General features: G+C 41.4%; 1 protein-coding gene across 1 annotated transcript in view; it reads left to right on the plus strand.

Annotated features, from left to right (window-relative positions):
* Positions 1–761, plus strand: part of LOC102492457 (protocadherin beta-15-like) — a 4207-nt gene extending 3446 nt beyond the window's left edge. The window contains 1 exon segment of the mRNA XM_014590783.2: positions 1–761. Coding sequence (XP_014446269.1) covers positions 1–276 — 276 coding nt within the window. The 3' untranslated portion in view covers positions 277–761.
* Positions 762–24845: the final 24084 nt, after the last annotated feature.

Raw genomic sequence — 24845 nt, forward strand, 5'->3', positions numbered from 1 at the left:
TGGCTGCTGTTCGTGGCGGCGCGGCTGTGCAGGAGGGCCAGGGCGGCCTCGCTGGGGGGCTGCTCGGTGCCCGAGGGCCCCTTCCCGGGCCACCTGCTGGACGTCAGCGGCACTGGGACCCTGTCCCACAGCTACCAGTATGAGGTGTGTCTGAGGGGCGACTCTGAGAGTCAGGAGTTCAAATTCTTGAAGCCTATCTTCCCCAATATTCTGGTCCAGGACTCTGGGAGGATATCAGAGGGTAATCCAGCATTCCAAAGTAATTTAGGCATTTGAAAATTTCACACTATGTTAGTTTTGTCTTCTTTTTTTTTTACTTGATTTTTAAAAACTTGGGAGAAATATTTATATCTCCTTTTTTCCTTCTATGTCTATATCCTTTTGTGATGTTACTATTTGATTTATTGGCCTGGTCATCACATAATTATTTTTTCCAATTATTGTGTTATTAGTAGATATTTTGTGTTAGGAATTTTCATATTCCTGAGTTAAACTTTGCTGCTTATTCTCAAAGGATAATATGAAAATTAATTCCTCCTAATAACAATAATTGTAAAAGTATGTTACACACCATATGAAGCTACCTAAGAATGTGGAAGTCCTTTTACCATACTTTATTTGTTAAATATTGGAAGTCTTTTTAGTTTGTAGTATTTATAGATTTTCCAATTACCCTATTTCTGTTTGGAGTGCAATCTGTTCATATTTATCCTAGTCTAGTTTTTTTTTCCCAAGGACCCTATTTGGATTTTCATTTTCCAATAAACAACAATATGGATAATGTTAAGCTACATGTTCATTTTAAGACTACATTTGTAATTATTAATCTTTTACTCAAAAATACATATATCCTATTATGAAAATATATCAGCATCATCTATTCTTTCTCATCTAAATTAATGTAGAAAATACCTGTGGATACTTCCTCGTCTCTAGTTGACATTATGGTTCTGATAAGAGTGCTGGACAGGTTCGCTGCTATGCAGATTGATTGTGTTTAAGATGTTCCTTTAAGGCCAAGATGGTAGGACCCAGTTATGCGTTTCTGTAATGATCCTCTGCTGTGGCAGGGAGATTTTCACGTGAGCACCAAATCCTGGGCTTAGAGGAGTTCTGAGGGGGCAGCATGCCAGTGTTCAGTTGTCTTTAGATGATGACATTGTTCTGGTTGATGAGGAATTTGAAAGAAAAGGCATTGTAGAATTAATATGAGTTAACCAAACAAAATGTATTCAAGTTTATGTTGGTGAAGAAGTTGAATGATTTGGAGAAAAAAATCTGTTCTGTTGTTAGGACTCCTTTGTCTCCAGCAGCCTCTCAACTGCACGTAGTATAGGATGATTTGGTAAGCAAAATAAGAGCAAAGATGGCCACATCTTAACTCCTGGAATCTATGAATACATTATGTTACATCACGAAGGGAAATTAAGGCTCACGTGGAATTAAGGTTGCTAATCAGCTAAACTTAAAATCAGGGAACTATCCCAGATAATATGGGTGGAACTTTTTCAATCAGTTGAAAGACTTTAAAAGCAAAAATGAAGTGTTCCTGAAATGAAGAAATTCTGCCTAAGAATATCACTTTCAGCTTGTGTCCTAGAGTTCCAACCTGCCCTCCCTCATTGGCTGCCATTGGAGATTTGGGGCTTGTTTAGCCAGCTCGCAAAATTAAATGAGTAACTTCCTTGCGATTGATCTCTCAATATGTACCATCTGGTGGCTCTGTTGCACTGGCTGAACCCTGACTGATACAGACTTTAGTACCTGGAAGTGGAGTGCTGAAAAAAAAAATTAAAAATGTGGAAGCAGATTTTGAATTAGTGGGAAGAAGCTGAAAGATTTTTGAGAAGCATAATAGAAGATATCTAGATTGCTTTGAACAGAGTTAGTTAAAAAAAATGGTGTCAGCAACTCTGCTAGTGAAGACTCAGAAGAAGAAAGGACCATGTTAGAGAAACATATATTGCCTTAGAGAATACCATTGAAAGCAGGCTGCGGATAGAAATAATGATGTTAAAGTTACTACGGACAAGGGCTCAACGATAAGGAAACTGTTACTGAAAACCAGAGGAAAGATCATCCTTTTATTTATTTATTTATTTATTTTTATTTTGGAGTTTTATTTTGGAGTTGCTATAGGGTGTGTGCGTTCATCAGAAAGACAAAGAGGCATGGGAACCAGCAGTTAGCGTAATGGCTATGTCGCTGGATTCCCACGTAGTCGACCACGGTTCGCGTCCCGGACCCGGTGGCTTAGAACTCACGCCGGGCGCGTGTGCGTGCGTGCCCAAGATCCTAAGAGGAGAATGGAGGAGAAGGGATTGCGGCATGACCATCCCCCCTGGGGGGTGATTTCTCACTTTCTGTCTCTCTGTCTCTGTCTGTCTGGTGAGTGCACGCGCCCTATAGCCCTATAGCAAAAACCTCTCAAAAAAAAAAGAAAGAAAGAAAGAAAGAAAGAAAGGCAAAGAGTCAGAAAGCGAGAGAAATCACCCCCCAGGGAAGATGGCCATGCCATAATTCCTTCTCCTCCATTCTCCTCTCCGGACCTTGGGCACGCACACACCATGGCGTGAGTTAAAGCCACAGGATCCAGGACGCGAACCGCAGTCGCTACATGGGAGTCCAGCGACATAGCCATTACGCCAACTGCTGGTCCCAAGATAATCCTTTCATATAGTGGCAGAAAGCTTAGCTGAATGATGTCCTGCAGTTTCTTGGAAAGAACTTGTAAACAACAAACTTGGATATTTAGGTGAGATTTTCAGGCAAGGGGCTGAAGGTGCAGCCTGGCTTCTTATTGCTGCTAACAGTAAAGTGAGAGAGGAAAAATGTGAAATTGAAATGAGGGAAGAATGTTTTTTAAGCGGTTATTATTATTATTATTAAGGTAATAATGATGATTGGGGAATGCTCCATTTATTCAGATTGCGAAAGATGTTAAAATAAGGAGATCCACTGCAGGAGAACATGTTCTGGGGGAAAAACCCAAGAGCATATTAGGCCAGTCTTTGGGTAGTGCCTTGAGAGGATGAGAGTAGTCAGTTGCACAGAAGGACTCTTTGAAGACACTAGGCAAATGATTTTTGAATATCCTCAACCATGTCCATGGGAGCCAGAAATATAGATTAAACTATTCATAAAAGAACTGAGAAGGAGTCTCTTATGTTGTGACAAAGTATTCAGGAAAGAACTGAGAAGGAGTCTCTTCTTGCTGCGACAAACACAAGAGACCCATGAGGTTCTTACAAATGCTGTATCAGCAGAAAGCTTCAGCTTAAACTGCAAGCAATAGAGAGGATAAGTTAAATAGACTAATGTACCTCAAATTCCATAAGCAAGAAACACACTTATAAAGCTATTTCTCAGGCTAGCAGGCAGTGTAGTGGTTAAGGTCCTGGACTCCCACATGGTTGATGATGGTTCCAGTCCTGGAATTGGTGGCTTGAAACTCATGCTGGGCACATGTGTGTGCATGCCCGAATCCCAAGAGAAGAATGGAGGAGAAGGGTTGTGGTGTGGTCATCCCTCCAGAAGGTGATTTCTCACTTTCTGTCTCTCCAGTGAGTGCACATGCCCCATAGCAAAACTCTCTCTCAAAAAAAAAAAAAAACAAAAAAAACCAAAAACCAAAACAAAACAAAAAAAAACTACTTCTTTGAAAACATGGACTCACTCCAATGAAGAGCATGGATGGTACAGAGGTTGGAGCCTAGAGCCGGGAGAGTAGAGCTGTAAACCATAAAAAAAATCAGTCCCAAGCCTTGAGTGCAGTTTTCCTGGATGGGTTGCTGCTTTCTTGGTACTTCACATTTCATCCCTTTGGAGCTAGAATATCTAAAACTATCACGTTGTGCCTGCCCTGTCTTTGTGTGTGTGGGGAGCAGACCATTTAGTTTCACAGGTCCCACACATTGAACCCCAGGCATTTCTCAGTGTAACGGTCGTAGATAACAATGGTAACTCAATATGAATGCTGCGTTTTTGCATACTCCTGTGCTCACTAGAGAGAACTGATTCCTCAGGAAGCCAAAGTACACTGGAGAACTGGCAGTGGGTAGAGCTTCCTTAAAATGAGAACTAAGATCAGCGGGGCCTGCAACATCTGTGTCTCCCTTATTTTATCTCATTCATTTTATTCAACACAGTAGCCGTTAGCATGTTTTTTAAGTGGATTTTTCTCCCTTATATCCTTAGATACCCCCTTAGCAATCATGTTATAGGAAGAAGGGAAACAGGAAAGTGACCTAAATATGTCGCTATGTTATTACTTTTCTTGCTTTTATATTTCTGACTGCAGGGATTCCCTTTACATACACTTTCCAAGTGATTCAGGCTTTTAAAAAATGTCTGGTAGGGACCAGCAGATGGCGTAGTAGTTACATAGCTAGACACCCATTCGACTGACCCCGGTTTGAGTTCCAGACCTTAGACACCCATTCGGCTGACCCCCGTTTGAGTTCCAGACCTGGTGGCTTGAAACTCGCACCAGGTGCGCATGAGTGCATCCCCAAGATCCCAAGAGGATACTGGAGAAGAAGGGATTGGCCACCCCCCAGGGGGTGATTTCTCACTTTCTTTCTCTCTGTATCTCTCTGGAGAATACACATGCCCTGTAGCAAAAATCTCCCCCCAGCAAAAAAAAAAAAAAAAAAAAAGAATGTCTGGTGAATTTCAGCACTTTCAGAGGTTGATCCCATACTTACAGTCCCCCTTGTGTCTGCTCATGGTCTGGAGAGCAGCATGTATTAGGTCGGAATCCTCAGGAGTAGTCCCTGCTGTTGAGAGTCAGTGGGTTTCAAGGTAATACTGGTTTGAATGGCAAATGATAGAAGCTAGCTCATCACTAGTACTTTTAGTTGTGGTCTTTCTCTTAACTTTTCCAGATGACAAATTTGGGTTAATTTTTCATGCCTTCCCACATGGAAATGCATGTTTTGAAATAGATCCAGAGACCCCTACGTGCCAGTACTGTTCCTTTCTTATCTTACTTTGCAAATACTTTATTGGTAAAGTACAGAATTAAAAGGCATCTCTGAAAGAGGAATACTTTCGTCTTTCTTAGACTGACCAGGAATACAAATGCTGTATCAGCAGAAACCTTCTTGAAAGGAGCATTACTTCATGTTTATTGGCATAGCAACAACAACAAAAAATTTAAGCGCCAGCAGTTGGCATGGTGATTAAGGAGCTAGATATCACATGGCTGACTGCATGATTTGAGTCCTGGACCTGGTAACTCGAAAAACACACTGGGCACCTGTGTGTGCATGCCCAAAATCCTGAGAGGAGAATGGGAGGGATTATGGTGTAGCCACCGTGCCTGTGGAAGGTGATTTCTCACTTTTCATCTCTCTCGGTATCCTTGTCTTTCTCAGGTGAGCACACACACTCTATGGGGAAAGCACACACACACAACAAACACACTACCATGGTAAATGAATGGTGAGAACTCCATGGCTGCACACACTGTTTGTACATTTGTGTGTGTGTGCATGTGTATGCATTCGTGTATTTATGCATGTGTGTCGGAGGTGGCCTTAGCAGATGGTGGAGATGCACTGCTCGTAGAGATACGTGCCAGAGTAATGTTGCTTTCTTATTACTTCTACATTAGGATATTAATTTCCTTTTTGTTATTTTTAAATAATTATTTATTTCATTTTATTTATCATTATTTTTAAAAATTTGCTACAGTGCATGTGCACTCACCAGAGACAGAGGGAGGGAGGGAGAAAGAAGGAAAGTGAGAAAGCAAGCCACCAAGTCTGAGCCATGGCCGTGGGGGAGTCTAGCACCTTAACTACCACTCCACCTGCTGGCCCCAATATTTGTTTCTTTTCATGTATAAATGTATATAATAAAGTTGGCATTATCAACATATTATAGAAGAGATAGTATTTGCAAGCTAAAGTTTTGCTTTTCATAAATGTAAAAGTCCCAAAATTATTGGAATCTTGGTGGCCCTCTTAGCCTTGAAGGAGTAGCCCAGGAGAGGAAACTATAAAGTAGATATGGTGAGGCCAACAGATGACGTGGAGGTTAAGGCACCTGGATCCCGCATGTTCAACTGAGTAGTTCAAGTCCTGGACCCACTGTTATGAGTTACTTAAGGGAGCATGTGCATGCATCCTCCAACTCCTGAGACAGGAATGGAGGAGAAGGGATTGTGGTGTAGCCATCCCCCGGGGGGGGGGTGCTTTTTCACTTTTTCTCTTTCTTTGTCTCTGTTTCTCTTCAGTGAGTGCATGCTCCCTATAGCAAACTAAAAAGAAAAAAAATAGATTTTTTTTTCTTTTCTCCCTATAAGGTCAGAAACAATAAACTCAACAACAGAATTTTACAGGGTTGGGATTAGGGCAAGGTCAGTGAAACTAATGTGTATGTGTGCAGGGTAGTTCCTGGTTTTATTTTTGAATTTGATATTTTGTTCCTCATAAATTTTGCATTAAGTTTGATTTTTTAGAATATTGCAGTGAATAGTATTTCTCTTCACTACTTAGCTTTTGGATGTTTCTTTAAACTTGTCTGAGACATTTGCCACCCTCCTATCCTGGTTATTGGTTGGTTCCAACTTGCACGTTCAGATGACCACTTCTGCGGTAACCATGAGGAGTGAACAGCCGGAACTTGAGGAGTGAAATCTGAAGCAAGTCCCTGTCATCTGGAACGTGGGATAACGAGAGTAACGGTGGGAAAATACAGAGATAGCCCAGGTCTGGGGAACTAGAGCCTTGCAGAGGAATAGGACGAGTAACCAAGCACGTCATGTATGATTTTTTACTCCAGGGAACATACGAAGTGTGAAAAACATGTCCTAGTACATAGGTTCTATATGCTAATCGTATTGAGAATTTTTGTACCTATGTTCATGAGGGAACTTTTTTTCTTATGATGACCTTGTGAAGTTTTAGTTTCAGGGTTCTACTGCTCTCACAAAATGAGTTGGCAATTGTTTCTTTCTCCTCCTTTATCCCATGAAAGAATTTATGTATCAAATTTATTATTGCCATTATTACTATTTAAAGATTTACCTGTTTATTTATTTGCTAAGCTTTTTTTTTTTTTTTGGAGAGGTTTTTGCTATAGGGCGCATGCGCTCACCGGACAGACAGAGAGAGACAGAGAGACAGAAACCAAGAAATCACCCCCGGGGGGATGGCCACACTGCAATCCCTTCTCCTCCATTCTCCTCTTGGGATCTTGGGCATGCACGCACACACGCCCAGCGTGAATTTAAGCCACCAGGTCCGGGACTTGAACCACGGTCGACTAAGTGAGAGTCAAGTGACATAGCCATTACGCTAACTGCTGGTCTCCTATTTGTTAAGCTTTTTGAGCTGCAGGGTCCAGGACTTGAGCCGTGGTTGGCCATGTGGGAGTCCAGTGCCTCAAACACCATGCCACCTGCTGGCCCCATATTTATTATTTTTTATATAGTTGCTAGAATTTACTGCAGATATCATCTATGGTTGACATTTTCTGTGTGGGAAGATTTTGAATTGCAAGCTCAACTTCTTAAATAGATATGCTGTAATTCTAATTTTCTACTCTTTCCTCTATTAGTTGGAAACTTTTTTTAAGCAAATTTATCCATTTTATCTAAGATGTCGTTTGTTTGGAATAAAGTTATTTATAATAATTTTTATCATCCTTTTAATATATTGATATTTAGGATCTGTAAAGAGGCCTTGTTCATTCCAGATTCTGGTTGTGTTTCTTCTCCTTTTATCTTTGTCAATATTTTTGTGAGAGTAATATTATTAATATTTAAAACAAAAGAATCCTTGGCTTTGTTGCTTCCCCTATTTTTTAAGAGAGATTTTTGCTACAGGGCATGTACACTCACCTGAGAGACAGAAAGAAAGCAAGAAATTACCCCCTACCCCTTACACCCCCCACACCTGCCCCGGGAGGATGGCCATGCTGCAATCCCTTCTCCTGTTTTCCTCTTGGGATCCTGGGCATGCACGCACACACATGCTGGTGTGAGTTTTAAGTCACCAGGTCAAGGACTCAAACCACGGTCTACTATGTGGGAGTCCAGCGATGTAACCATTACACCATCTGCTGGTTCCCCCTATTTCTGTGTTCTGTTTCTTGGATTTCTACCCTTATGGGTTTTTTCTTCTATCTATTTTGGGCTTAGTTTTCCCTTTTTTTCTCCTAGCTTCTCTAAAAGCTTAACTATTGACCTCAAGACATTCTTTTCTAATGTAACATTTTTCTTCTAAGAATTATTTTAATTTTATTTATTTATTTGCTTATTTATTTTTAATTTGACCAGAGAGGGAGAGATGAGAGAGAGAGGGAAAGTGAGAAAGCAAGCCTCCATGTCTGGGATTCAAACCATGGTCAGCCATGTGGGAATCCAGCACCCTCAACCACATGCCACCTGCCGGTCCCATCTAATATAATTTAAAATATCTAAAAGTATAAATGAAAAACATACATTCTCTCTATATATTACTTAAATCTTAGTTCTTTCTATATATTACTTATAAATATATTCATAGATTTTGGTATATTGTTTTAATTTTTAAAAATACTTTCTTTACTGTTGTTATTATTTTTAATTTGCCGTAGGGCATGCATGGTCACCAGAGCAAGAGAGAAGAGAGAGAGAAAGAGAAAGTAGAGAGAGCAAGCCACCAGGTCAAGCTCGAACCAGGTCAGCCATGTGAGAGACCAGGGCCTGAACTGCTACACCACCTGCTGGCTCCAATATGGTATGTTCTTATTACCATTCAGCTGGATTTATTTATAATGCCCCTGTTATTTTTTCTTTCACCTATGGGCCAAATAGAAGTGTGCCGCTTAATTTCCAAATATTTGGAGTTGTAATGTTTGATACCCAAAATAATTCTCTTTCAGTCTGAACGAATACTCTGTATAATCTCAATCCATTGAAATTTATTGAGTCAAGGGGCCAACAGGTGGCATGGTGGTTAAGGCGCTGAAGCCCATATGTCAAGCATGTGATTCAAGTCCTGGACCCAGTAGGGAACATGCACTCACTGGAGAGGAGAGAGGGAAAGTGAGAGATCACCCCTGAGGGGGGATGGCTACACTGCAGTCCTGTTTCCTCCATTCTCCTCTTGGGATTTTAGGCACTCACTCACACACATACCCAGTGTGATTTTCAGTCTGTGAGATCCAGGACTTTAACTGCAGTCAGCATGTGGGAATCTAGCTACCTTAACCAACACACCACTTGCTGGCCCCTCCCTAGCAGGTTTTGCTGTGACAGTCTTCCCCCAGCTGTCTTCAGCCCTGGATCATGGACACGCAAAATGCTGCGTACTCAGGGAGGATGCAAACCCGGAACCTCACTCTGACCCATCTGTGCCAGCCCTGCAGTGCATCACATTTTAGTGCCAGGCCATCTTCCAAGTTCCATTCTTTTTTTTTTTTTGGAGAGGTTTTCGCTATAGGGCGTGTGCACTCGCCAGACAGACAGAGAGAGACATAGAGACAGAAAGCGAGAAATCACCCCCCCAGGGGGATGGTCACGCCACAATCCCTTCTCCTCCATTCTCCTCTTGGGATCTTGGGCACGCACGCACATGCGCCCGGCGTGAGTTTTAAGCCACCGGGTCCGGGACGCGAACCGCGGTCGACTACGTGGGAATCCAGCGACATAGCCATTACGCTAACTGCTGGTTCCCCCAACTTCCATTCTTTACTTTCAATTTATTTTTATATGAGGGAACTTCAAAAAACTTGTGGGAAAATGGAAGTCAAGTACAGGTTTATTTTGGCGTGGAAAAAATTATTAATAAATCCATGCATGGTTTTTTCACAGCATGTATCTGCCATGAACCAAGGTTGGCTATGTGGGAATCCAGCTCCTTAACCACCATGACACCTGCTGGCCCCCATTCCTTTTTTTTTTAATTTTTAAAATAATTATTGATTTACTCATTATTATTATTTAAATTTGCTATAGGGCACATATGCTCATGAGAGAGAGAGAAAGTGAAAAAGCAAGCTGCCGGGTCTAGGACCTGAATTGCAGGTGACTATGTGGGAGTCCAGCACCTTAACCACCACGCCGCTTGCTGGCCCCCATTCCTTTGTTTCTTAAGACACTTTACAGAGCTATACAGCCAGACCAGGGCCTTATATTTTTGTGAGGATTAATGACCCATCCTCTATTGTTGATATTGGTGCACAATGTACCTTAGGGGTAACATGGTCGGGTAAGACTTGTCTACTTCCCGGCATTGTTATAAGATGAGCTCCCTATCGCCCAAATAGTTACAAGAAATTTTAGGGCTCCTAGCTTACTGGAGAGCATTTATCACAATGCTTCTGTTCCTTTTACCAGTTAGTAAAAAGGGGTACTCATTGGCAATGGAATAAAGAGCAAGAAAGCTAAGATCTTAATAGTTGAAGCACAAGCTTTAGAATCTCCCCTGTGAGACCAGCAGATGGCATAATGGTTACGTCGCCGGACTTCCACATACGGACCTTGTGGCTTAAAACTCACACTGGGCATGCATGTGTGTGTGTGCTCAAGATCCCAAGAGGAAAATGGAGAAGGAAGGATTGCAGCATGGCCATCCCTGTGAATGGTGATTTTCTCCATTTCTGTCTGTCTGTCTCTCCGGTGTGCCCTATAGCAAAAATCTCTCAAAAATCTCAAAAGAAAAAAAAAAAGGAATGTTTGCAACAGCAGATGTAACTGCCCAGAGGATTAAACTGGGCCTTCTGGCAGACTCAGGGACGTTTACTCCCCTGGGATTTTGGTTATAATTCTGCAAAGGGGCAGAAATCAAACTAGTACTCCCCAGTGGCACAGCAGGTTTTAGGAGTCTATATAGCTTTACATCAGTAAGAACCCATTAACGCAGCTCTGCTGGTAATGGTGTATGTGAGTTTGCCCATAAAGGCATGAATCAAAGACTTTCCCCCCCGCCCACATAAGCAGTATCCCAGTCCCCAATGTTGCTTAAATGATGTACTTTTCTACAGGGTCAAGAGAAACATGCCACCCGGTTCAATAGGAAACCACCACAGGCCCTGTGGTCAAGTCACCACAGGAAATGCCATCACTGTGGGTATGATCCTATCTCCAGTGAAGCATGACACTCTGGAGGCTCCAGTTAAGGTAATCTTAGGGTCTGGACAGTAGCCATACAACCTCACACTGATACTACATTGTTTGAAACTGGAAAGTAACAAAGTAGTCAGTGTGCTAAGTTAAGGTCAGTCTGGGTAGTCTGTCACAGGAGCCCTAGCCCATTGTTCTGTGCACCAACAGCTGGGCTATATTTAAAGGGCCCTCCACCCAGCTTGTGCAGTGGGCCAAAGATAACTGCCAAGTGTTGGGGAGCTGACTGCTAGAGAAACTTTTGGAACAGGTTACAGAAACAAGCTAATTTAACAACATTACATTTCAGCCTATAGGCTAGATTTGCCTCCTGTAAATGTGAAGTTTGACACATCAGCAAAGACCCGGGCATTAGCTCCTCCCCAGACCTTCAAACTGGCAGACCAGGTACACAGCACAGTGGGCCCCACCGTGCAAGAGTTAAGTGACACTGGGCCCTGCCTGTAAATCCTGGGAAAAGATAGGCAACTACCTGTGTAGACACTGCCACAGTATTGTTGCAAGCTTTTTCTCTGCAAAAACGCAAATGAAACCTCCACAATTAATGGCTTAAAATAACTGAGAGTTACATCTTATCCAAGGCTGGACCTGTAAGAATAATATACAATGGAGGTCCCACTTGCCATATAACCTCTAGGTTGCTGGACTTATGGAAAGAAAGAATGGCTTAAATGTCTTAGAAACACAGCCCTGCACTGTCTTGCCATCACTTGCCTTGTGCGGGTGGAGAAAGGTTATAGCTGAAGCTGTTAGAAATCTCAATTCCAAGGACCAGTAGGTGGCTTAATGATTATGTTGCTGGACTCCCAAGTAGTCGACAGTGGTTTGAGTCTCAGACCCGGTGGCATAAAACTCACATGGCGTGGGGGGAAGGGCAACAGGTGGCGGTGGTTAAGGATAATGGACTCCCACATGGCCGACTGTGGATAGAGTCCTGGACCTGGGGCTTACTTCTCACTTTCTCTCTGTGTCCCTCTCTGGTCAAATTAAAATAAGTAAATAAATAAAGTTAAATAAAATAATTCTTAAACAAACTAAAATGCTAATTCTGGGCACATCTGCATGCATGCCCAAGATCCTGAGAGGAGAGGAGAAGGGATTGTGGCATGGCCATCCCCCAGGGGTTGATTTCTCGCTTTCTATCTGGAAAGCCCACACACCCTATAGCAAAAATATGTCTGAAAGAAAGAAAGAAAGAAAGAAAGAAAGAAAGAAAGAAAGAAAGAAAGAAAGAAAGAAAGAAAGAAAAGAAAAGAAAAGAAAAGAAAAGAAAAGAAAAGAAAAGAAAAAAGAAAAGGAAAGAAAAGGAAAGAAAGAAGGAAGGAAGGAAGGAAGGAAAAGAAAGAAAGAAAGAAAGAAAGAAAGAAAGAAAGAAAGAAAGAAAGAAAGAAAGAAAGGAAGGAAGGAAGGAAGGAAGGAAGGAAGGAAGGAAGAAAAAGAAAGAAAGAAAGATCTCAATTCCACTGACACACACACAGGGATGGTTCCATGTCAGAGTTTGGGAGTTGAAGTAAACAAAACCCCATGATCATGTCAGTAAAGACAGTCTGATTCAATGCTTTCTTGCTGGGGTTAAAAAGGCACGATATCTAATGTTTTTCAGGGTTCCTCAAATGATCAAACCAGGGGGAGGTTGGAATGGCAGTTTTCCCCCAGGTTAAATAGGATATTTCTTGAAAGATCATGAGAAGTTTCTTGACCAGCTAAAGTGGTCCCTATTAATTCTGCTGAATTCTGAGTCCAAATGCTCCATTTCCCAGTGTGCTAGTAGAGAACTATACCAGCCGGTAAAGCTGTTGGTTGGTTGACATGGTCTTTTGCAACCCCCAGTACATTACAAATAATCCCTACATCTTGGTGCCTTGGGCAACAGGTGTGGTATGTTCTTCCAGCGTAATTCCCTAAATCGGCATAGTGTTACTAGCTAAAGCAGCAGCCACTATTCTGGATGAAGAGGACTTATTCAAGCAAGTACCTACTAAACATTTGTTTTGTTTCTGCTTCTAGTTAATTTCACCCAGAGGGCACTGAATGATAGTTACACAGTATCTCACTGATTAATTCTAAAATTATCTTGATGCAAAAGAGTCTGCCAAAATAGAATGACCCTCGACATACTTAACTGCTGCACAGGCCAGCACATGTGTTATTACCAAAACAAAATACGGCATCTACACCCATGATCATTCAAAAAGCAGTACCCTCCTTTTGCAAGATATGCATAACTAAATCTCCCCACTAATGTCTTTCTCAGAGCGGCTGGCCTGGTCTTTTTCATTGTTCTTACCTTTATCCTTAGTGTAGACATCCTTACCTGACTGCGGCTGTGGCACTTTACTTCACATGGAACTAAAGCTAGTAAGACTGATATCTGGTGCCCCCATGAAGGCTAAGGAAATATTACAGAACAGGTGGGCACCTGAGTTGTAAGAGCCAGATAGGAGGGGTGGCATGTGCAGAGCCAGAGTGATCCCCTCACGTGTGCTAATCCACCATGCTATCTGCTCTATGCCACCTGGAATCCCTGTCTGGCAAACATATCTGTTAACCTGTGCTTTGAAGCAGTAGCTTCCCAGTCGTCAATCATGACACACACCCATGCACATACCATACCCCACAATCTGCACAAACTACAAAGACCCTGTGTTTAAGTATAGTGTGAACTGCCCCAATTCTGGAGTGGAAAGCTACCCATCTTGCTGCCACATAACACACACTTCATAGTAAGTTCCCTAATAAATCTTTTTTTTTTATTTTTTGAGAGGAAAGTAAGAAAGCAAGCAGCCAGGTCGAGGACTCGAACCATGGTCAGCCATGTGGGAGTCCAGCCACCTTAACCACCATGCCACCTGCAAGCCCCAATAAAACAATACTTCAAAAAAAAAAAGAAAGTGGCTTTATGAGAACGTATATGTGGTGGTTGGGCTGGCCCCGTAGCACAGTGGTTAGGCACTGTGTGGGAGCCAGATCTCATATGGCCAGCTGTGGTTAGCATCCCAGCCCCAGGGGCTTGAAAGATACGCTGGGTGCACCTGTGCCTGCCCAACATCCTTCTCCTAATGGGAAGGAGAAATGGAGGAAAAGGGTTGCGGCATGACCATGCTCCACTAGGAGGCGTTCTCTCTCTCTCTTACTCTCTCTCTCTTTGTGTTGAGTACACGCACCCTATGGTAATAATTTTTAAACAAATCTACTCCCAGTGGAGATGCTGTGAAATTTTCTTGTCACATTTAAAGTGACAAAGAATTTAGAGTATTACATAACCTTAGTTTACTACACAACATCAGCGTTTGAGAGAATTTACTCGAATTTTGAAAGAAATTCTACTTGGGGTAAAATGATATCAAACCACATTGCAATTGCATTCTACAGAGGAATCTTGCAAAAGGAAGAGCAAATTAATGCAAAAAAAATCTTATCGTTACATTATTTTAAAGAATTTCCGCAGTCATCCCAACTGTTGGCGACCAACCCCCTGATCAATCATCAGTCATCGACACTGATGCAAGACCTTCCACCAGCAAAATGATCACGACTCACTGAAGGCTCAGATGAGTGTTAGCACTTTTTGGCAATAAAGTGGGGTTTTTTTTGTTTTGTTTTTCTATTTTTTTTTAGAGAGAGATTTTTGCTATAGGGTGCATATGCTCACCGGAGAGACAAGAGACAGAGAAACAGAAAGTGAGAAATCCCCAAGGAGGATAGCCATGCCCCAATCCCTTCTCCTCCATTCTCATGGGATTTTGGGTATGCGCACACGCACACCTGGCGTAAGTTTTAAGCTACAGAGTCCCGGACTGATCTGCAGTCAGCTACAGGGGATTCCAGCAATGTAACCATTGCACCCTCTGCTGATCTCATCAATAAAGTTTTCTCTTTTTTTAAGAGAGAGAGAGAGATTTTTGGGACCAGCAGTTAGCGTAATGGCTATGTCACTGGACTCCCACATAGTCAACCACGGTTTGCATCCCAGACCCAGTGGCTTAAAACTCACGCCGGGCGCGTGTGTGTGCGTGCCCAAGATCCCAAGAGGAGAATGGAGGAGAAGGGATTGTGGCATGACCATCCCCTCTGGGGGGTGATTTCTCGCTTTCTGTCTCTATGTCTCTCTCTGTCTGGCAACAATACATGCCCTATAGTGAAAATCTCTCCAAAAAAAAAGAGAGAAAGATTTTTGCTATAGGTGCATATACTTGCTGGAGAGACAGAAAGGAAGAAATCACCCTCCAGGGGGGATGGCCAGTCCCCAATCCTTTCTCCTCCAGTGTCTTAGAATTTTGATCATGCATGCACATGTGCAAAGTGTGAGTTTGAAGCTGCCAGGTCCAGAACTCAAACCATGGTTGATTGTGTGGGAGTCTAGTGACATAACCATTACTCCATCTACTGTTCCCAAGTATTGTTTTTAGAATTATTTAATTTTATTTATTACTATTATTATTTAAATTAGCCATAGATAAGACGAGAGAGAGAAAGGGAAAGTGAGAAAGCAAGCCACTATGTCCAGGACTCGAACTGTGGTCACCCATGTGGGAGTATCCAGCACCTTTAACCACCATACCACTTGCCAACCCTGGTCTCAAATATTTTTAAGGTTTTCTTTTTTTCCTTCTTTCATGAGATAGAAACACACACACACACACACACACACACACACACACACACACACAGAAAGTGATTGAGACCCCTCACAGACTCTTGCCATACTGCAGTCCTCCACCCAGCCTTCCAGCCATCCAAGATCACGGTGTGCCTGGAGGCATATCTGGTGTGTTCAGGTAAAATTGATCCAAATCCCAGGCCTTCTATGTGACTCCAGTAGCGTGCAGTGATGCTCTACTGCCTGCACCATTATGACTGCGCCAGTAAAATATTTTTAAATTAAGGTATGTGCACTGTTTTTTACACACAATAAATAAACATTGGAAAGATAACTTGGTATGTACTGAAAACCCAAAATAGCTATGTGACTTTATTGTGATACTTGCTCTTTATTGTGGTGGTCTGGAACAGAAAAACAACTTCTCTGAGCTCTACCTGTATATACTCTATTGACTTTTCAGCTATAGCATGTTTAGGGTATTCTAAGGATAACAACATGCAATTTTTTTGTATCACAGTCAGCCTTAAACTATAGTGTACTAAGTCACCTACATTGTTAAAAGCGTCCAACTATGTAATTCTCATCGTTTTTTGCCTTGGAACAGAAAATCAACATAAGAGATATTTGAGAATTCATATGGTAGAGAACCTCTATGAACATCATAAAATAGAGAAATCTCTCAAAAATACCCCATATATACCATGTAGAAAATATCTCAACTGGAGAGAAATAGGATGAAGGTAGTCTAGGCGGAAAAGCCTTCTGCCAGATTCCAAACTGAACGTGTACTAGAGAACTCATGCTGGGGAGAAATTATGCGAGTGTGGTGAATGAGAGAAAGCCTTCATTGTTCACTTGTTAAGACACATATGAAGTCACACACTGGACGCAAACTCTATTGACGTAAGTTGTGTGGGACCCTTCATATGTTCCTTCTACGTGAGGACTCATGTGAAATTCACACTGGCGAAGAATGCTATGAGCATACGAGGTGTGGGAATGCCTTCATTCATTGCTGGACATGTAATAACTTACAGTTTAAGTAAGCCTTGTAAATATAAGAAAAAATTTAAAAACCTTATATTTTCTCTAATGTCTTAGAAAACATGAAAAAAAAAAACTGGAGAGAAATCATCTGAATGTAAACATTGGGAAAAAAAATCTTCAAATGGCCACCCTTATCATTTAGGGCACATGTGAGAACTCCTATTGGAAATACACCCTATGAATATAAAACCATGTGAGGGGGCCAGCATGTGGCATGGTGGTTAAGGCACTGGACTCCCACATGGGCAACTGTGGTTCAAGTCCTGGATCTAGTGGCTTGAAAATCACATTGGGTACCTGTGCACGAGCATGTGTACCCAAAATCCTGAGGAGACTGGAGAAAGGAGTGTGCCATGGCCTTCCCCTCTGGGGGATGATGTCTCACTTTCCCTCTTTCAGTCTCTCTTTGGCGACCACACGTGCCCTATGGCTAGCCAACCTCCCCCCACAAAACAAACAAACAAACAAACAAACAAAAACCTATGTGAGAAAACCTTTCTTCCACATCACTTACACTGTACGTGTCAGAACTCATGTTGTGCAGAAATGGTTATAAAATATGAAATATGCAAAAGCCTTCAATGATAGCTTGAAACTTACTCTCTAAGAGAGATGCCGTATGAGAAAAGAACCCTGTGCACATAAGGGATGTGGACAAGCTTACAGTTTCCCCTTCTCCATTAATAACCATGCGAGTACAACTACTGTAGAGATGCCAAAGACTGCGAACAATGTGAACAATGGTTCATTTATTCTTTACATTTTACTGTCCATGTAATTTTGCACACTGGGGAGAAACACTGTTGTGTTTAATTTTAGGTGTCAACTTCACTGGGCTAAAGGTTACCCAGATACCTAGTAAAGTATTGTTTCTGGATGTGTCTGTGAATGTGTTTCTGGGAGAGATTAGCATTTAAATAAATGGATGAAGTAATGACAGTTCACCGTCACCCAATGTGAGCAAACACCATGTGATCATCCAAGAGCCAAGACAGAACAGTAAGTTAAGAGGGAGGTAAATTCACTCTGTCTTCTGGAACTGAGGCACTCATCTTCTCCTGCTCTTAGAAATAAGAAATCCATGTTCTTCAGCCTTTGGACTCCAGGATTTGCATCAGCTTCCCAGGAACTAATCTGCACGTGGACTGAGCTTCACAGCTGGTTTTCCAGGTTCTTCAGCTTGCAGATGGCATGTAGTAGGACTTCCCAGCCTGCAGAATCATGTGAGCTAATTCTAAATAAGAATACCCCCTTCTCCTCCCCACTCACTCCAGACTTTGTTTCTCTGGAAAACCTTGGCTAATATACATAATGACTGCATTAGATGCAGTAATGCTGCAGTTGGCAGGTGGCATGGTGGTTAAGGGTGCTGGACTCCCACATGGCCAACCACAGTTTGAGTCCTGGTCCTGGTGGCTTGCTTTCTCACTTTCCCTCTCTCTCCCTCTAAATAAATTAAATAAATAAAAATGCAATAATTCCTTCAGCTGTTTCTCATCACTTAGGCACACATGAGAACTCACACTAGAAAGAAATTCTTTTAATATAGAGTGCAAAAAAACTTATATCTAATTTTTTAAAGGCATATGAAAATTTACATTAGAAATACAAGTGTAATAAATGTGGGAAAGAACAATTCCTCACATTTTAGTACACATCTGAGAACACATACTGAAGAGGAATCATGTAAGGAATGCTGGAATACCTTCAAATTCTCCTTATTTTTTTTTTGTGGGGGGGGAGATTTTTGCTATAGGGTATGAGAACTCACCAAAAAGACAGAGAAAGACAGAGAGACAGAAAATGAGAAATCTCCCCCCGGGGGGATGGCCACGCCGCAATCCCCTCTCCTCCATTCTCCTCTCGGGATCTTGGGCACGCACACACATGCACCTGGCATGAGTTTAAGCTACTGGTTCAGGACTCGAACCGTGGTTCACTACATTGAGTCCAGCAACATAGCCATTACGCCATCTGCTGGTCCCACAAATTTTTCTCATTTTTAAGTTAATAAGTGAGAACTCATACTGGGAGATTTAACCATCAAGAATATGGAAAATTAATTCATTTTCTCCCATACTTTTAAAGACACATAAAGATGCACATTGGGAAAAAAAGCAATAAATGTAATCAATGTGGAAAATTCTTCAGGTGCTTCTCTTATTATGCATGTGGAAATTGAGACTAGAAGAAAAACCTTTGAAACATTGTAAATGTAGAAGTGCTTTATCAGTGTCTTATACTTCAAGTGAATCTGTAGTTCATAATTTATACCTTTATTTCCTAATAAAATCCTTTAGGGGCAGCCCTGCAGCCTAGTGGTTAAGGGAGCCAGATCTCAAATGGCTGGCTATGGTTTGAATCTCAGCTCCAGTGGCTTGAAAAACATGCTTGGTGTATAAGACACTGATCACCCAAAATCCTGGATGGAGAAATGAGGAAAAGAAATTGTGGCATGGCCATGTCTCATTGGGGAGTGTTCTCTCCCTTTCCCTTTCTCTCTGTCTCTGCTGAGCACAAGTGCCCTTTGGCAATGTTTTCCTTAGAATTATTTATCTCAGCTCCAGTGGCTTGAAAAACATGCTTGGTGTAGGTGTGTGTGTGCACCCAAAATCCTGGATGGAGAAATGAGGAAAAGAAATTGTGGCATGGCCATGTCTCATTGGGGAGTGTTCTCTCCCTTTCCCTTTCTCTCTGTCTCTGCTGAGCACAAGTGCCCTTTGGCAATGTTTTCCTTAGAATTATTTATTTATTTTTATTATTTTTAAAATTTGCTAAAGGGCATGTGCACTCACCAGAGAAAGAGAGAGAGGGAGAGAGAGGGAGAGAGAGGGAGAGAAAGTGAGAAAGTAAGCCATCAGAGCTGGGACTGGAACGGTGGTCGGCCACGTGGGAGTCCAGCACTTTAATCATCACGCCACCTACTGGCCCCTGGAAATTTTTTTTAAAAACAAGAAAAAAATACTTCATGGTGATAACTATTGTTCTCAGCAACTTTTGGCCATATAACACAACTTTGGATATGTATTATTTTCTTTTTTAAAATTTATTTTTATTTTTAATTAATTAATTTTACATTAATCCACTGAGTATCATCACAGTATACAAAATGTGATTTCCCCCTCCAGAATATACTGTATAGTGGTTTTTTTTATTTCATTTTATTTTATACATTCAATCACATTATTTAGCATACAAAGTGGATATTCCAACATGTATTATTTTCAATATGGTTTACTTACATAAATGTCTCTTCGATTGTGAAGTCTTCTTATGTATGGATCCTGCCTGCTCTCTAGCTGGACACGATTCCACTTTTGTAAGCTGCTTGCAAGCAGGATTCTGCTCCTCATAACTGATGTTCTGCTTCTGTAAATCACCTGCATCGGCAGAGTGCTGGCCTCCTAGGTTGTGGCTTTCGACCCGGAGAAGGGGTTCCAAGATGAACTATTTTAAAATGAGCAATTTTGCAAGCATCCAGTTTTTAACCTTTTGCAACACTTTCTCCTTTGCAACACCTGTCACCCAGGCCCATGTACCTACCCTCCTCCAACCCAGGAACCTAAATAACCTCCTACCCCTCCCCTAGTTGGAGCCCAGACTTTGGAGTCTGAACTCTACACCCACTGGTGTAATCAATCTGAATTCTCCTACTCTCTGTGGTCTGTTTCTGCAACACTTAGACATATGGCAGAATAAAAATGTATTTTAATACACAGTAAGTATATTTTAAATTAATTTTGTTATTGCTGATAATTAATTTTCATTATATTCAATGCATGTGGTTACTGCGCTAATGACTTTGGTATTTGTTAGGATTTTCTTTCTGGCCTACTGTGGCAGATCTTGAGATTTGCCTACCTAATACCTATTCTCTTCTTCCTTATAAGACAACTTGGAATATTTTTTAGGACATTTTACTTTTGAATGATATATCTTCAGCATTTTTGATAACTAGTGTAATCAACAATTGTTTGATTTTGTCAATAACTGATAGAAATTTTTTAAAAATGTGTAAAGTTATCCAAAAAAAGAGTTTCATTTGATTGGATAATATAACATCTTTTAATTCTCAAATCCACATTAGGATTAGTCTTTAATAATCTGAAAATAGGATCTAATTATTTAAAAGAAAATATTAATAGGAAGAGCTCGGTAGAGTTACATGTATCAAGAAACACAGGGGAATCAGCAGTTAGCATAATGGCTATGTCGCTGGATTCCCACGTAGTCAACTGCGGTTCACGTCCCGGATCCGGTGACTTAGAACTCACGCCGGGCGCGTGTGCGTGTGTGTTCCAAGATCCTGAGAGGAGAATGGAGGAGAAGGGATTGCAGCACGACCATCCCCCCTGAGGGGTGATTTCTCGCTTTCTGTCTCTATGTCTCTCTCTATCTATCTGGCGAGTGCACGCGCCCTATAGCGAAAACCTCTCAAAAAAGAAACACAGGACTCGGGCACAATGTAGATATATAGACTTTTTAAAAGTAGTTTTGGAGGAGAGATGAGAGGAAAGGTAAGTAGTTTATACTTTAAGGAAGTGTTACGGACTTTCATGGGATTATATTCATTACTTTTAGGCAACTAACAGATGGTCCTGAAATTTGTATGACACTAAACTTGTATTTCCAGAAAGAGGCAAATGTCGATAGTAACTTTGTACAGAAAAGCAGATGCCAGCCTGCATGGTCCATCCAGACGGTGGAGATTCTGGAGTCGTGGAAGCCTGAAGGAGCTCATCTATCACGTGACCATCACAACAAGGTAGAAATGTCTGACCAAGGCTGCGGAGGTGAACATGCCAGCATTTGCACAAGAAGCACGACCTGGGTAGCCAGGTTGTGAGGCATGGACACGCAGTTCTGTTTGTGCACATCATGCTCACAATTCCATACATAGAAAGATGCAGGGCAGGCTCAAAAGAACTCCTGCATGGGATCAGCAGTTGGCGTAGTGGCTATGTCGCTGGACTCCCATGTAGTTGACCATGGTTCGAGTCCTGGACCCGGTGGCTTAAACTCATGCTGGGAGCGTGTGTGTGCATGCCCAAGATCCTAAATACTAATTTCCTAAAGTAAAAATGGCATTTAAAAAGAAAAATATACCAGGACCAGCAGGTGGCATAGTGGTTAAGGTGTTGGACTCCTACATGGCCAACTGTGGTTCTAGTCCCAGACCCAATGACTAGGAAAATCACACTGGTGCATGTGTACATGTGCCCAAAACCCCAAGAACAGAAAGGAAGAGAAAGGATTGCACTGTGGTCATCTCCCCTGAGGGGTGATTCTCACTTTCTCTCTCCCTGCCTCTCTAGCAAGCACAGGCACCCTATGGTAACCTCCCTCCAAAAAAAAAAAAAAAATAGAAAAGAAAAGAGAAATATCCCAGATGAGAAATATGTTTCCCACAAAGTCCTAGGAGAAGCAGAAGCTGAGATGTCCAGTGAAGCTGAGGGGCTCTCAACCCTAAAGAATGTTTTGACCTTAAGCATGGGACTGGCAGGTGGTATGGTGGTTAAAGGCACTGGACTCCCACATGGCCAACTGTAGTTCAAGTCCTGGACTTGGTGGCTTGCTTTCTCAATTTCCCTTTCTCTCTCACTCTCTGATCAAGTTGGAAAATAATAATAAGTAAAGTTAAATACAATAATTCTTTTTTAAAAAAGAATATTTTCACCTTAAGCAATAATGTAACATTTTATATTGCCTCAAGTAGAGCACAACACATCAAGTTAAAGAGAGATATTACAACCATTATCCTGATAGCTAAGGGTGATGAAATAGTTGAACAAGATTGTGTTATATGATGCTGAGAACTACATTTTCTTTATTTTTAAAGAATTTATTATTTTATTTATTTATTCATTTTTTAATAATTATTTATTTAATTTTATTTATTCATTCATTTATTTTAATTTGACCAGAGAGAGATACAGAGAGAGAGAGGGAAAGTGAGAAAGCAAGCCACCAGGTCCAGTACTTGAACCACGGTCAGCCATGTGGAGTGTCCAGCACCTTAGCCACCATGCCACCTGCTGGTCCCATCATTTATTTTTATTTAATGAGAGAGAGAAAGAGAGAGAGAGAGAGAAAGCAAGCCACCAGGTCCAGGACTTGAACTGTGGTTGGCCATGTGGAATGTCCAGCACTTTAACCACCACACCACCTGATCATCCCCCATTTTCTTTTTAAGAGAGATTTTTGCCAAAGAGTATGTGTGCTCACTGGAGAGCCAGAGAGAGAAAGCAAGAAATCATCCCCCAGAGTGGATGGCCACCTCACAGTCCCTTCTTCTCTATCCTCCTCTTGGGATCTTGGGCATGCACACACACGTGCCCAGCATGAGTTTTAAGCTGCTGGGTCTAGTACTCCAACTGTGGTTGACTATGACAGCCATAACCATTACGCCATCTGCTGATCCTGAAAACTGCATTTTATAGAATCCTTTTTGCTGAACAGTTGCAGGTTAGTTGGACAAAATAAGACAACAATTTGGATTTGGAATGCAGAAATGAAGAACATGCCATATACTCCAAGGGATGTGGCAGTAGTAAATTGACAAGCATACTCAGAAGTGTTCAGCAGTTCTAAACCTGGAGCTTGTCTTCTGACTATAGGCTGTGTTGAACAACATGAGTACTGAATAGATCAACAAGCAATTAGTTTCAGGCCCCTTAGAGATGGTAGCTTCTACAAACATCTCGGTGGACTCATTCATGGCCTTCCTGTGGTGGCGAGACACACACACCTGCTTGAATTTTCTTTCAAGTTTAAACTCGCCCGTTTGTACCACTGTTTCAAGGTATCATCATTATAGAAATTCTCTATTCCTCTGACTCCCTCTTAAACACACTTGTGAAAGATCTAATCTATACCATAGGCACATAGTTTCCATACCTATAGCTGTTTTCTGGAGTTACACAGTGTTTTGGCAAAAATAAACAAATACTGTTGTTCCTTAATTCATTATTCTATAGCTACACTACTATTGTACTGCCTATTCCTGGACTCTCAGGAGAAAATTAAGCACCTTGCTGATTTTGAGGATATAACATGGGAATTTTCTATTACTCAAAACTGAGTAAATGGGATCAGCAGTTGGCATAATGGCTACATTGCTGGACTCCCATGTACTAATGGAGAGAATATCTTTATTGTGATTGAAAAAAAATACAAAAATCCTACCATTAACATTACACTTAATGATATAAAGTATGGTGAAATGTTGAAATGCTTTTCCCCTAAGATTCGAGACAAGACTAAAATGTTCTTCACTGCTTCCATACAACATTATAGTGGAGGAGCTAGTAAATTCAAAAAGCCAGAAAAAAATAAATAAGAGGTGCGAGTTTTTAAAAGGAAAAAGATTGTCTTTATTTACAGATTATATAATAGTTAATATAGAAAACCCTAAAGAATCTACAAAAACAAACAAAAACAAACAAACAAACAAAAAAACTACTGGGACTAATGAGAACAGTATAGCAAGACTGCAAAACAGAAGATCATTGTACAAAAATTAATTGCATTTCTATATTATAGCAAGTAATGAAAAGTAAAAATGAAAAACAGTGCCATTTTACAGTGACATCAAAAATATAATTAATGTTAAATTTAACGAAAGATGTACAAAGCTTCTACACTGAAAATTATAGAACATTGTAAAGAGAAATTTATAAGCATTAAATAAAAGGAGAGAGATACCCTCTGGAGGGTGACTTCTTACTTTTCTTCTTTCTCTGTTTGTCTCTCTCCAGTGAGTGCACATGCCTTATATTAAAAAAAAAGAAGAAGAAGAATTAAAGAAAAGAAATGGCCCATTCCTCCATCCCTCCTTATTAAGAAGCAGCCATTGGGACCAGCAGGTGGCATGGTTAAGGTACAGGATCCCACATGACTGACTCCATGGTTTGAGTTTCAGAAAGCCCCTGAAAAACATGTGTGTGTGGGAACCAGCAGTTAGCGTAATGGCTATGTCGCTGGACTCCCACGTAGTCGACCGCGGTTCGTGTCCCGGACCCGGTGGCTTAAAACTCACGCCGGGCGCATGTGCATGCGTGCCCAAGATCCCGAGAGGAG

Source organism: Tupaia chinensis, unplaced genomic scaffold (genome assembly GCF_000334495.1).
Source record: "Tupaia chinensis unplaced genomic scaffold, TupChi_1.0 Scaffold000484_1, whole genome shotgun sequence".
In the NCBI taxonomy this organism is placed as follows: Eukaryota; Metazoa; Chordata; class Mammalia; order Scandentia; family Tupaiidae; genus Tupaia; species Tupaia belangeri.